The following is a 14,089-nucleotide window of genomic DNA, read 5'->3' on the forward strand; positions in this document are numbered from 1 at the left end:
GTTTTTTTTTTTTTTTTTTGGAGATGGAGTCTTGCTCTGTCACCCAGGCTGGAGTGCAGTGGCGCGATCTCGGCTCACTGCAACTTCCGCTTCCCAGGTTCAAGCAATTCCCTGCCTCAGCCTCAGGAGTAGCTGGGATTACAGGTCCCCGCTTTTAGTAGAGACGGCGTTTCACCATCTTGGCCAGGCTGGTCTTGAACTCCTGACCTTGTGACCCACCTGCCCCGGCCTCCCAAAGTGTTGGGATTACAGGTGTGAGGCACCGTGCCCATGCCCGGGGGGCATGGTCAGATGATGGGCGAGTGGGAGGGGGTGGGTGGTGTGACTGGGCCTGTTCCACGCTCACTATGGGTGGTCGATTGGTCTGCATTCCCCCCTCTCCAAACACCAGCCTCTAACAGAGGCAGATTCCCAGGCTCTGTTCTTGCTAATGAGAGACCTGTGGGGGCGACTTGCCAGGTGTCCCCTTGAACTCTTTCCTGGCTTCTGGGTGCCCTCAACATCATTGGTGGCCTGCAGTCTGCCGCGTGGCCCCAGCAGGGCTGAGCAGGCCTGTTGCCAGCCCAACCCCGTGCCTGGTCTGTGAGGGGCAGAGCATGAGCTGGCTTAGAGCCCTGAGTGGGCACCAGCTTGGGAGGGTGTGGGGAGTTGACTTCTTCCCTAACTGCTCCGCGCCTGGCCCCTGCCTCTACAGGAGCAGGTGGTGAGGATGGCTCCAGGCCCGTGCGGGGCCTCCTCTCCCCATGCGGGGCCTCCCTGCCCCAAAAGCTTCAAGGACACGGGGATGCCAGCCTCTTCCCCAAGATGATTTTATTGAATGCACACAAAGTTCATCCTTGGGTTTGCAAAGTCCCACAAGTGAAGAGGCAGCAGTGCTCCTGTGAACATGGAGCACTCACCCCAGCCCCCCAGCACAGCCAGGGGGCCTTGGGGTCCACACCCTCCTTCCCTGGGGCCAGCAGCACCTCCTCTGCCCTATCCTGGATGGGGCCTGGGGGTCTGCCCAGGGAGTGAGACTGGAATCTATGCTGAAACACCTAAGTGCCCGGGAGGTGCCCCCATGGCCCAGGAGTGACATGGCTCCCCCAGCAGCCAGAGCCCATTCCTGAGCCAGACGGGTCATGGTTGACCCAGGAAGAGCCCTGTGCCGGGACGGCCGCCAAGCCTCACTGACCATGTGCAGCAGTGGCGGCCTCTCAGACACAGAGGGGGCTCCCTGGGTGACATCTCCAGAGACCCCCTTGTCCCCCTCAGACACCCCTGGGTAGACTGTGTCTGACCCTTCACAAATAGGAAATGAGCGCTTGGGTCGAAATGCTCACAATTTCCTGCGTGTCTCAGATGGTTGTTTGTTTTCTTAAATGGTCGGGCCATACTTTAACATGGTTTATGGAAATGAATCTATTTCAAGATTCATCAAATCAATAAGGGAAAAAGGAAAAAGATAATAAAACATTCAATCTAACTTTGGTGACGTTGGCCTCAGGAATTTCTGTGCTGGCCTGGAGCTCTGGGCAGGTGGGGAGGGACTGGCTTCTAGCCCTGCTCCTGCTTCCCCGAGGAAGAGACCAAGTTTGTCCTTTCTACCTGGGCCTGGAGAAAGTAGCTCAGGGCCACTGCCTCGTTCAAACCCAGGAAGGCCAGCTGCCTTCCACATCAGTCTGAGGCATTCAGCTTGACCTTCGAGTGGCATCCTGGGTCGCAGCTTTGCCACAAAGCTCCAGATGACAAGAGGCCGAGCCCCAGCTTTGACAGCGAGAGGAGAACCTGGAGCTATCAGCGTGCCAGAGCTGGACGAGGGCTGGGGGCTCCTCCCAAAATACTCAGATGGGGGTTCCCATTTTCCTTCTATAAATCAAGGTGGCTGGAGCTGTGTATCACAAGGCAGCCCAAGACCCCCTGGTCCCCAGATCCTCCCAGGTCAGAATCAACTGAAGTTTTGGGGTGAAGACACAGGAAAGAACATGTGTGTATATTGCTAGAAACAGTCCGGAAGTGCCCCACCAGGTAAATCCTCCAGCCCAGGAGGAGTCCTAACTTCAACCCCAAGCCGCCTGTGTCTCGTGCAGATGAGCTCAAACTGGAGGGTAACCCTGTCACCTGTGTCCAAGGAGGTGGGCGTGCAGGGCCTGGCTGTGGAGGAGACAGGAGAACTGGGCTCAGAGGAGAGGCCTTCGGAGCCTCTCGGGACACTTCCAGGGGGAAGGTGGGTAGGACTCAGTCTGGAGCAATCGTTGGCCCAGCTGACCTCTTTAGTGCAAAACCCAATCAAGGGTGCCGAGGAGGGGCAACCGCGGGGTGGGAGGGGCACTCAGGAACTGGGTTGATTCCCAGGCTGGAACTGGTGCCATTCCCCAGGGCCAGACCTCAGAGATGGGCAGTGTGGAGGGGAGGAGGAGGAGGCAGCAGAGAGGGGTCCCATCCCTTCCCACCAGCAGAACCTGGGCAGAGAGAGAGAGTGGCGGGGGAGCCTCGGAACCGCAGCAGTGGACGGACCCTCGGGCCTCAGTGCATCCCCCACCCTCAGGGCCCGGCTCACTCGAAGGTCTCCCACTGCTTCCTGAGCTGCTCCACCGAGTCTGGGGCCGGGGCCGGACTCGGGCTCACGTCTTGCTTGGTTTTCTGTAACAAATCCTCAAAGGGGTCTCTGGCCTGTTGAGGAGCAGAGGGCTGCAGTGTTGGCTCCAGGCCTTGGGGGGGCCTGGGAGGCAGAAGCGGGGGGTCTCCAGGCCTCAGGGCCAGCCCCTGCTTGGCCTCAGCAGCCCTGGCACTTGAGCGGGCCAGGGGCAACGTTCGGATCCTCGACGGGGCAACTGCTGGGGGACCCAGCGGCTGTAAGGGGCTCGTGTGGGTGCCCATGGGCATCTGGCCAAAGAGGTTGGGCATGGAGAGGGCGGAGAGGTTGGGCTGAGACCTGTGAGGGGCACAGAAGCCAGCGCTAGACAGCAGGAGGCTGGACGCAAAAGCGGGTCCCAGGGAAGCTGGAGGGGCCCCAAAAGGCCCGGCTGGTGTGGAGACCAGGGGCAGGGTGGGTGGGGCTGCTGGCATGGATGGGACAAACGGGTTGAGTGGTGGCTGTGGGAATGGGGTGGGTGTCCCCGCAGGGGGGAAGCTGAATTGGGGGGTGAATGGGGTGGCTACATTCGGGGTGGCGGGGCGTGGCGGGAGGGTGCTGCCTGACCAGGCTGTGCTGAGCGGGTCCAGGAGGGCGAGCAGGGCGTCACTGCTCGTGCCTGCAGCCCCGGGGCCAGGGCTGAGCGGCTGGAGCAGTTCAGTGGGGCCTTGGGGGACAACACCAGGGAGGAGCCCTGGACTCAGGGCAGCTCGCCTGTCCCGATCCGTCTGCAGCCGCTCTGAGAAGTCACCAAGTGCGGCGCCGGCAGCCTGGAGCTTGGCCGGGCGGGGAATGGGTGGTGGAGGCACGATGCCCAGCTCTGGGGTCTTCCTGCCTTGGGGCCGGGGGATGGTGATGCTGCCCAGTGTAGGGGTGGGCACCTCCTCCTTGTCACTGGGGTTCAGGATGCTGTCCCGGTTCTGGGGCCTTCGAGGCAGGGCCAGGGAGTTCCCGAGCAGGGCCGAGGGCTTCTCAGGGGAGGCAGCTGGGGGCTTGCTGGGGATGGCCATGTCATCCTGGCCCAGGCTCCAGAGCTTGTTGTATGGGTGGGTAAGCTTCAAGGCCACTGTCACCCCGCGGCTCCTCTCACTCCCGCCCAGGTCCAGCCTCTGTTGGGAGGGAAGGAGGGAGGCAGTGACCACAGGCTGAGTTGGGACATATGTGTGCCCATTCCCACACCACTCCTGTGTGCTCAACGTGTGCTGGGCCTAGGTGTGTGGCTGATCAGCTCCTCGGACTTGGAACAGCTGGGGGCTCCCCCAGGTTACCAGCAGAGGACCCAGGTATGCTGGACTCCAAGCCTGTGCTCTGGGAACTCAAAAGAAAGCTCTCATCCCTTTACGCCAGTGGTGGTTGCCAAGGAGTTTTAGGAAAGTGACTCCAGCTACCGGCTGGCCCTTTTTACTTTTTAGATCGCAGGCACCCGCAATCACCTATAAGCCCAGGAGGGCGAGTGAGACTCAGGGCCTGATAGAAGGCACCTTGGCTGGGGAGAAAGGAGGAGGCCAAGTTGGAGTCCTGGCTCTGCCACTTGCAAGCCACACGGCCTGGGCGCCAGTCCCTTTCTCCTGGCCCAGGTCTCGTTCCCAGCAGGGAACACTCATGAATGACTGGAGCTCTGTGAACCCCACAGTGTGACCCAGTGATGCAAAGTCAGAAGCCCCCACTTGCAAGTGAGGAAACTCAGGCACCGAGAGGGGATGTGATGGATTGGACGTCACAATGGGAATTACACACTGATTTGCATTCATAATGCAGAACCAAGAACTTTCATCCACAGGCTCTGCCAAGGAGCCCTGGCAGGGATGGACGCAATCCCAGTTCCAGCAGGGGCTGCAGCCCTGCCTGGGGGTGCGAGGAGAGTGGCTGGCAGCACCCTCCCCCCCGTCTGATGCACACACAGAGTGGGGCAAGTTTCCACTGGGCTCTAGCATCTTCTCCTACCATCACTGTTAGGGTGGTGTGGGCCCCGGCACCCTTGGAGGTGTTTACAGTCACACTGACCCTGAGCACTGGCTGAGGGCCTTGGAAAGTCACTGTTTCTCCCTTAGTCTCTTCCACTGTCACATGGGGGTCCCATCTCGTGTGCGGACAGTGCCGGCCCCCGGCAGATATCCTCCCTTACCCATGCCATACCTGATAGTCAAAGGTCCCTGGCTGCTCCCTCAGGTCTTTGGGGGCACGAAGGTCCTCCAAGCTCTTGGCCTGGCCCAGGGGCTGCAGTGCAGCCTCCATGTCCAGGTTGTTGAAGACATCTTCCAGAAGGTCGATGCTGGCAGCCCGGTCAGGGGGAGCTGGGACAGGGCCTGTGGGCTTCCGCACTTGCTGCTCTGGACTCTCTGCCTCGTCGCCTTCTGCACTGTCTGACTCCTTGAGTGTCCGATATGGCTGCGGCCTGTGGGGGACAGAGCAGGCTGGACTCTCCCACCCAGGCCTTCAGGGGAGGAGCAAGCGGCCTCCAGCCCAAGCACATTGAGGGCTTGAGGGGTGCACGCAGGAGCCTGCAGGACAGGAGAGTGTCCTGGGGTCTCCGTGAGGGCAGGAGTCTGGGAGGCTGCGAGGGTGCAAGCTGGGCATGCCGACGGGCCTGGGGCTGTGAACTGGGGCAACTCGCTTTGGCTCTCACTTGCACTGAGGGGACCCATTTAGTGCCCCCCAAACTACAGGTCCTTTCATAAAACTGGCTAGTGGGCTTGTGAGCCATTCAGACAGGACTGGAAGGGGGCTCACAGGCCGGCAGTCATGCTCCTCTTGCTCCCGCCCTGCTCTGCTGTTTGTTTGGTGGCCTAGGCACAGCCACAGTCAGGTTCTGTGAACAGCTCACGGGGAACTGAGCTGGGGAAGCTCTCCAGGGGAACTGTCTGGGCCTGAGCTTGCCCTGCTAACCTTGGTTCCACCTCTGGTCATGCTATTTCTTGCTGTGGGACCTTTGGCAGGTCACTTAACTCTGAGCCTCAGGCGCTCAGGTGGTGGTGGTGGTTACATGAGCAAATGCGGTGCCCGGCACACAGCAGACATGCAGAGGTTGGTTACAGCATCCATCGCCCACCAGTGAGCATGGCTGTCACACAGGCTCTTCTGCTAACAGCTTTCTATGCTTTTACACATCAAAACCTTGCAGTCATTGGCTGGGCACGGTGGCTCACACCTGTAATCCTAGCACTTTGGGAGACCGAGGCGGGCGGATCACTTGAGGTCAGGAGTTCGAGACCAGCCTGGCCAACATGGTGAAACCCTGTCTCTACTAAAAACACAAAAATTTGTGGGGTGTGATGGTGCGTGCCTGTAGTCTCAGCTACTCCGGTGGCATAGGCATGGGAATTGCTTGAACCTGGGAGGTTGAGGTTGCAGTGACCCAAGATCACAACACTGCACTCCAGTCTAGGCGACCGAGCGAGACCCTGTCTCAAAACAAAAAAGCAAAAAACAAAACAAAACAAAAAAACAAACAAAAAAACCCCACACCACTACTTTGCAGCTGATCCAAGTATAGGTAAAAAAAAAGGGTTCCACTTGCCTTCCCTTCCCGTGGACCTGAGTCCCAGGGCACCACTGTGTAGACGGAGAGGCAACGCCTGGGTCAACTCTGACCTCTAGTGGAGCCCCAGTGGGAACTGCATCTCGCCTTTTTTATTTTTTTATTTTTTATTTTATTTTTGAGACGGAGTTTCACTCTTGTCTCCCAGGCTGGAGTGCAATGGCACAATCTCGGCTCACTGCAACCTCCGCCTCCCAGGTTCAAGCCATTCTCTTGCCTTAGCCTCCTGAGTAGCTGGAATTACAGGCACCCGCCTTTTGCCCGGCTAATTTTTTGTATTTTTAGTAGAGAAGGGGTTTCACTATGTTGGCCAGGCTGGTCTTGATCTCCTGACCTCGTGATCCGCTCGCCTCAGCCTCCCAAAGTGCTGAGATTACAGGTGTAGGCCATTGTGCCTGGCCACATCTCGCCTCTTCTAACCCCAACTATGGGGCTGGTGGTGGCCCTACGTCAGGCGGAGATGGTGCCCATGGCACTGGTAAAGTGGGGGAAGGCCACCACCTGGCGGTCAAGGGTAGGATCACAGTGAAGGCACCAGGGTGGGGGACACGGGAGGGCTCATCAAACAGTCCCAGTGATGGGCAGGGACTCCATCATGCACTGTCTCGCTGAAGCAATGCAAGCAGGCCAGGAAGTCGGACTTACACCCCCACTTTATGGATGAGGAATGAAGCTCAGAGATGTTAAATAACTCACCTATGTCACACAGCACCCGCAAGAGGTGGAAATGGAAGCCAAGCTTGAGAGGCTTCAAATGTCCCTCACTCACCCTGACCAAGGAATTAGAGACCCTTTAATCAAGATGAGCACAATGAAAGGCTTAAAGTCAGTCAGTGTGCTTCCGGAACTTAAGGAAATAGTGTTCTTTCGAGCCCATTTTGAGTTAGGATGGGCCAGTTTCTTTTCAAACACACACACAAAGGCCTGTACTGACCTCTGAGGTCATGGGCTAAGGAAGCGAGCCCTCGTCATTATTTAAATAATTAAGGCATCAGTTAGTTCAGAGAGGATACGATGGAGCTGGGCCTTGGACTTGACCTGGTGGACTCCTGGCTGGGAGCAGGGTTCCTTTTCCCAAAAGGTGTTTTAAGTTGACACATAGATGAACATTTCTTATGCTAAAGGTTCTATTTTTGTTCTAATTAGCAACAGAAATAATAACTAATACATTAAGCCTATATCATAGATAGTATTGCTTAGGAGAAGGCTAATTTTAAAATCTTTTGAAAAATCGAAACAAAGATTTGATATACAGCAAAAGTGACGTGTGATGCTTAGATGACACCAGCTTAGGCCACTACTTTTTTTTTTTTTTTTTTTTTTTTTAAGGCAGAGTCTCATTCTGTCACCCAGGTTGGAGTACAGCAGTGTGATCTCGGCTCACTGCAACCTCCGCCTCCCGGGTTCAAGTGATGCTCGTGCCTCAGCCTCCTGAGTAGCTGGGATTACAGGTGTGAGCCACCATGCCCAGCTAATTTTTGTATTTTTAAAGTAGTGACGTGGTTTCACCACGTTGGCCAGGCTGGTCTCGAACTCCTGGCCTCAAGTGATCCGCCCGCCTCGGCCTCCCAAAGTGCTGGGATTACAGGTGTGAGCCACTGCGCTTGGCAAGGCCACTACTTTCTAAGTGAGGACACTGGGAGGGGAGTGACTTGTCTGGGTCCCCAGTGACCTGGTGGCAGGAAAGGGTCAGGACCCTCTGACCCTGTGGGGTCGATGACAGGGGGCTGAGCAGCCTGGGGTTTATAAGGTCCCCAGAGGAACCCGCAGGCCATCCCAGTTGGAGGTACCTGATGCTGGGGTTTGGGAACAGGGAGAGGGTGCAGGGGACATGAGGGAGAGGGAGGGAAAGGCATCTCCTCTTCTGTGCAATGACCAAAACGATTAACGTGCCCCCTGGAAGGTTGCTGTGGTCACTGCAGGCATCCCGCAAAGGGCAGTTTCCATTCCCTTAAAGGCTCCCATTAAAAACACACAACCGTGTTAACAAGGGCAAACAGACAAAAGCTGTCTCTCTGCTCAATCCCAGCTCTGAAACACTTGTGGGTGGAGGGGCAAGAACCGGTAAAGAAAGGAGGGCGACAGCAGCTTAATTTTAGGGGTGGCTGGATGGTGGGTGAAACTTTTAAAAATCACTACTTGTAATTGGTATGAGGCTTAGGCTATAAATAATAAGGATTAAATTATCTTTAAAAAGTCAGGCAGATGAGAACACTTGGATGGGCTGGCATTTAACATACACATTTCATAGGAGGAACGTTTTCTTTTTTAACTTAAACTCTGACTCCCATCTCCATGGCTTTCCAAGACGTGCTGAGATAAAGAAGGACTTGGAGATCAACAACCAGGCTAATTGTAGTCACCAGTTCCACTAGCAGTCAAGCACATTTCATCTCTAAGGGGACCAATGCTCGCGTATCGCCCTGTCACCTCACTGTATTGTCACAGCCTCTGTGGAGCTGGCAGAACAGATGCCCTGAGAGGTGGCACGCAGAGGTGGCGTCCACCCTGCATGTTGGCACTGGGGCACCGGCAGGCAGCAGCTCCAGACACCCTCCCCCCGACACAAAGGCAAGCAGCACCAGCCCCCCTGCTTTCCCCATGCAGCCCCGCAGAGTCACCAAGCCGAGCTCAGGGAAGTGGAAGAAGGAAGGAGAGACCATTCAAAGGGAGCGGAGAAGAAAAAGCTCTCGGTGAAGCCAGAGCTCGGGCCCTCTTCCCGCTGGCATTCATCGTCAGAGGAGTCTTCGGAGAGGAAGACCGCATAGTGTCGCAAGGGCTTTACCAGGCTGGGGCAGAGGAAGACAAAAGAGAAGAGAACAGGCAGTTAGGGGCGCCCTCAGAACTTCACGTGCAGGCGGGAAGCAGGCCTCTGGGCTCCATGCCTGGCCCTGCCTCCCTGTGCCAGCCTGGGATGGGGGCTCCCAGGAGAGGAAGCTCGTTCCAGATAGAAAAGAAACTAAATTTGCCATGTGTCCAGAGCCTTAAACTCATGATCCATCACATAGGACCCAGTAATTCCACTTCCATTTGGTTAACCCTCAAAGTTGGCAAAGAATCATACCGGAAGATGGTCATCACTGCTGTTTATAATATTAAAACATGGAACAACCTACATTGTCAGCAACAACTAGCTGGCGCAGTGGCTGAATCTTGTCCTCCCATGAAACGAAATGTTTATGAAGACAAATTTATAGATCAGGATGCAGAACTGCAATCACACCGCATTCGCTGTCATCTGCTTATGGAAAAATTCATAGAAAAAAGACTGGAAGGGTTCATGGCTAAATGTCAATAACAGCCAGTGGAATCATGGGTGATTTCTTTCCCCTCTGCTTCTTATTTTTCTGTGTCTTATACATTTTCTACAATGAGCATATCTACTCCAATAATCAGGAAGAAATAAAAAATAAAAAAGTTAAAGAAAAAAGTGAGCCATGCGGAAGAGCTCTCACGAGAAGGCCCTTTTCTGATTAGCGGCTGCTCTCTGGAGTTTCCCTCAGATGCCTCTTCAGAGAGTCTTTTTCATCTGTGATGTGGAAATTAAATATTCATTGTTATAAAAAATGCATCTCCCTTGTCAGCCACCTGTGAGCTCTACCTCTATAAACGCCAACACATACACAGCCTGGAGAAACTCCATGTCCGGCTCCCATGAATTATATACTGACCAGGGCCCACGAGAGGCCATGTGCTCAGCAGGGGTGAGCTGGACCAGGCAGACCTGGGTTCAAATCCTGGCCCTTGTGCTGGGGAGTAGGTGTCTCTGTGCACCCCGCCCCACCAAGAGGCACTTTGAGCCTGCTTGGTGTGAGCAGACCCAGGGGTGTTCCGCACCCCTGCCCCATTCTGTGGGCTGGCTTGCTCTGAGGCGAGTGAAGTTTGGGGAGAATGTGGGGTACGGGGGCCTGGCATGGGCTACCTCCTCTCCCCTCACCCCCCAGCCACCAAAGCCGTCTCCCTTCTCTGCTCTGTATGCTAGAATTCTTTTGAGGTTTTATTTCAGGAAAGGGCCATGTGTCCAAAAAAAGGACATGAGAACCACAGCTAGAGGGTGAGTGAGAGACAGTGGCTGTGCATGGGGACGGGGCGAGTGGCCTGTGCCTGCACTTTGCTGCAATCCGCCAGGGCTGGTGCCCATCCCAGCACTTTCACATCAGAACCCTCACTTCCTCCCAGAGGCTGGCCAGGCAAAGAGTTTTGTCCTCGAACTGCAGTGGAGGTTGAGGCTCAGGAGGGGAAGCCAGTAGCCCAGGGTTACACAACAGGAGGCGGCGAGTCGCAGCGCTGGGCTCTTCTCTGCTCCCAGGCTGCCTTGCTGGCTGTCAGGGGCAAGACACAACTCAGCCCTTCCTGGACTCAAGAGGGCTCTGGTCCAGGGGGCATTTTCCTGCCTCAGTGGAGAGGCCAGGAAGACCTGACTTGCAGGAATGTCGGGGCCAGGGCACCGCCTGGCTCCTGCCACTTCCACAGCAAAGAAGACAGAGCAGAAAGGCTAACCTCCATACAGCCACCAGAGTCTCTTTCAATTACAAACCCACACTTGTCACTCTCCTGCTAAAACCTATATATCTGCCATTCTGAATTGTGCTCTTGCTGCAGTTGGTGGTATAGTGAGTAAATAAATCTGTGGAGCAAAGGGTTAGGAATAATAATGTTCAGACATTTGCAGGGACTTATTTCAAAGTGAGGGGGAGAGCCCACTCTCACTCTGCAGCACTGACTGCTCTCCTGAGCAGGTGGGCAGGCCGTGGGCTTCTGCCGCACTCTGGGGAGCTCGTGGGATGCACTGCTGAGCGGCCGTGCCGAGCTCCGAGCAGGGCAGTCTCCATGCTGTGTGTTGGCTCTGCCTACCTCTGTGGCCCTCTCCTGGTCTCCCCTGCACTGTGGCCATGCTTACCATCTCTGACCACATCGGGCCCTGGATATTCCTCCTCCCTGTCACCTTTGCTTGGAGCACTGACTGCTCTTCGGTCTTGAAGACTCAGCTCAGTGGGACTTCTATGAAGCCCACTGGAGGCTAGGAGAGCTCTCTGGCAGTGTGTCTTAGCACTTCATAGATACCATTTAACCTCTTGCCACTCTGTTTCTGAGTCAAGTTCCTCAAGGGCAGGGCCTGCCTTGTTCTTCTCTTTCTCCCCAGCTGGGGTAGCGCATGAATGCTGTGGAAGTTTGTGAATGAATGAAAGCCAGACTGCTTGGGGAACCCCCACTTCACCATCTTCCTGGAGCTGCACCACACTGTCCCCTTTCCCCAGACTGTGGCTGTGGCACAAAAGTGCTCCCCCTCTGGGCTCCCATCTGTTCTGAGATGCTAAGATGTGAAGAATGGGACGACGTTTGAAGGTGAGGGTGTCAGGTAGGTAGGGGCAGGCAGAAAGTGTTTAAAACGGTATCAACAAGCAGGCACTGTGCTTTATACAGGCCATTTCTACCCCTCACAAGAACCTAACAAGAAAGTGTCGCCATACTGATTTTCTTGAGGATGAGGGCTTCATGAGTCCACCCATCCATCTGTCCATCTGTGCACCCAACGAAGAGGCACTTTGAGCCTGCTTGGTGTGAGCAGACCCAGGCTAGCTGTGCACTGGGGCATCACTGGTGAAGAGGTGGCCATGTGGCCAAGAAGTGGAGAACGGGGACTGCAGCCCGCATGGTCCACCCCCAGGGCCCTCACTCTCCTGTGAGCGGGGCTCAGAGTAGACGCACATGAGGGGACACCAGCCCCTGCTCAGGCCAAATGGAGGGAGGCTCTCCAGTCGCCCTCATGTCCACCTTGGTTGCCTTTCCGACACCTATTCAAACACGGGCCCCCACCTCTGGCTCTGACAAGAGAGCACAGATCACAGCTTGACACGTTGGTACAATGCCACTCAACCTGCCAGGAATTTCCAGTTTCACCCAGGAGCGAGCAGCCTCTGTGCTGGGCTGTGCCCTGGCTTTGTTAAATCTGGCGGCCGCAGTTCAGGCCACTGTCACAATCCAGTGCCGCCCACACTGCTGTGATGGTGAAGGGGGCTGGGGGCTCGCACACTGGCATGACTGTAGCGGGCGGAGGAAGAGAGGGAACCGCAGTTTCCAGCTCATGAGCCACTTTCCTTCTCCCGTTGGATGTACTGGCTGGGCCAGGCTGGTTGGGCAGTGGTTTCCACAGGAGGCCAGCTGTCTTCAGAATATACCACCCATCTCTTGAAAGTGGCAGGGTACATCCAAGTGAGAAGTTTGTAGTCTGATGGAGTCAGATCAGAGCTTTGTCGAGTCCAGGCCACATGGATGGCAACAACACTAGCAGTACTTACAAGCCTTGGGCAAAATGCTGTCCATACAATTTCACATGAATTCTTTATTGCAACCCCATTTTGCAGACAAAGTAGCCAAGGCTCAGAGAGGGGAAGTCATTTGCCCGGGGTCACACAGCAGCTAAAGGTAGAGCTGGGAACCGAATGTGGATTTGCCAACTTTCAACCACTACGGGATCTTGCCTCTTCAGTTTCCTGGGCCGGAAACAACGAAATAAGAGATAGGGTGTTTCCTCTTTTACTTTTAATGAACGATGAGGTTTCAAAATAAACTTACTTAAATTCAGCTGCCCATGTTCTCCCATGAAACATAGTCAGATATTTGTCAGAGATAAAGGATGAACCATCGAAAACGTCCAGGCTTAAATTTTTTATTAGCTTAAGGCAGAATATAAAAAAAAAAATAAAAAAAGCACCTTTTCCCTCATTAACCCAATTCAGCTACTCCCCTGCAGTCTGCCACCCACCACTTGCCTGGATTTTATTACACACAAAGAGCTGTCTGTGAAAAGGCAGGTTGCGGCAAACTTGGCTGCCCAGCGAGGGCTGCCAGAGTCTTGGCGCGGAAGAAAGGCTGGCCGTTCGTCATGGATCAGACCCCATCATCCCCCACGGCTGCTCCCGCCTCTGCCCACCTCGTCTCCGTGTGGAGTTCCCATGCAGATGACTTCCCGAACCCCTTCTAATGTTTGGTTTAACGTGTCGCCGGTTAGCGCGCGCGTGTGACAGTGGTGACAGGCGAGGCTGTTCCTTTTTAAATACCATGTCAGAGACACGGCGTCAGGAAGCGGGGACGTGCTCCGTGCTCTCTGCCGCACCGGGATCGCACTGGCTTATTTTTTAATGAGGAAGATCTGCATCGCGGGAGTTTTTTTCATGTGTCACATCGCGTGGACAAATCAGCAGCACGTCACGCTGGCCCAAAATGAGATGCTGACAAATGTAGATATTTCAAATTTAATTGACATTTAAATGTACTTGAGATAAAGACGGGGAAAAATCAGCCAGGGCTTGGTCTCCGGAGGTGGTGAAGGGGAGCTGGCGATCATTTTTGAAAGGATCACTTCACTCAGGCACAAAGGATCTTCACTTTGTAAATGTCTTGGCTACGCTGTGTCCCTCTGTCACGTGGCTCCAGTGGGCAGGTGCTGACGAGCAGGGACAGGCCCCAGGGTGAGGCTGGGTCCTGCCTGTCTGGTAGGTGCCAGTCTGTCTAACCGTCCACTAGCCTCCCTTTCCCAGCCAGGCTACCTTGGAAAAGTCACTTCACCTCCCTGAACCTAACTTTCTTGTTGTTTCATTTTCTGTTTCCATAGGTTTTTGAGGAACAGGTGGTATTTGGATACATGAGTAATTCCTTTAGCTGTGATTTGTGAGATTTTGGTGCACCCATCACCCAAGAAGTATACACTGAACCCAATTTGTAATCTTTTATCCCTCACCCCCTTCCTACCCTTTCCCTGCCGAGGCCCCAGAGTCCATTGTATCATTCTTATGCCTTTGCATCCTCATAGCTTAGCTCCCACTTATGAGTGAGAACATATGATGTTTGGTTTTCCATTCCTGAGTTACTTCACTGAGAATAAGAGTCTCCAATCCCATCCAGGTTGCTGTGAATGCCATTAATTCATTCCTTTT

General features: G+C 54.9%; 1 protein-coding gene across 5 annotated transcripts in view; it reads right to left on the reverse strand.

The window, feature by feature from the left end:
- Positions 1 to 3: 3 nt before the first annotated feature.
- DENND1A (DENN domain containing 1A) overlaps positions 4 to 14,089 on the reverse strand; it is a 551,140-nt gene continuing 537,054 nt past the window's right edge. For 4 of the 5 annotated variants that reach the window (XM_058445765.1, XM_058445767.1, XM_058445766.1 and 1 more), the window contains 4 exons: positions 8,813 to 8,941; positions 4,751 to 5,009; positions 2,540 to 3,723; positions 4 to 2,133 (listed from right to left, as the gene is read on the reverse strand). In XM_058445765.1, coding sequence (XP_058301748.1) covers positions 2,097 to 2,133; positions 2,540 to 3,723; positions 4,751 to 5,009; positions 8,813 to 8,941 — 1,609 coding nt within the window. In that variant the 3' untranslated portion in view covers positions 4 to 2,096. The remainder of the gene's footprint in view (positions 2,134 to 2,539; positions 3,724 to 4,750; positions 5,010 to 8,812; positions 8,942 to 14,089) is intronic. The other variant, XM_058445768.1, reaches the window with a different exon arrangement.

The sequence above is a fragment of the Hylobates moloch genome, unplaced genomic scaffold (assembly GCF_009828535.3).
Source record: "Hylobates moloch isolate HMO894 unplaced genomic scaffold, HMol_V3 SCAFFOLD_10, whole genome shotgun sequence".
Taxonomy (NCBI): Eukaryota; Metazoa; Chordata; class Mammalia; order Primates; family Hylobatidae; genus Hylobates; species Hylobates moloch.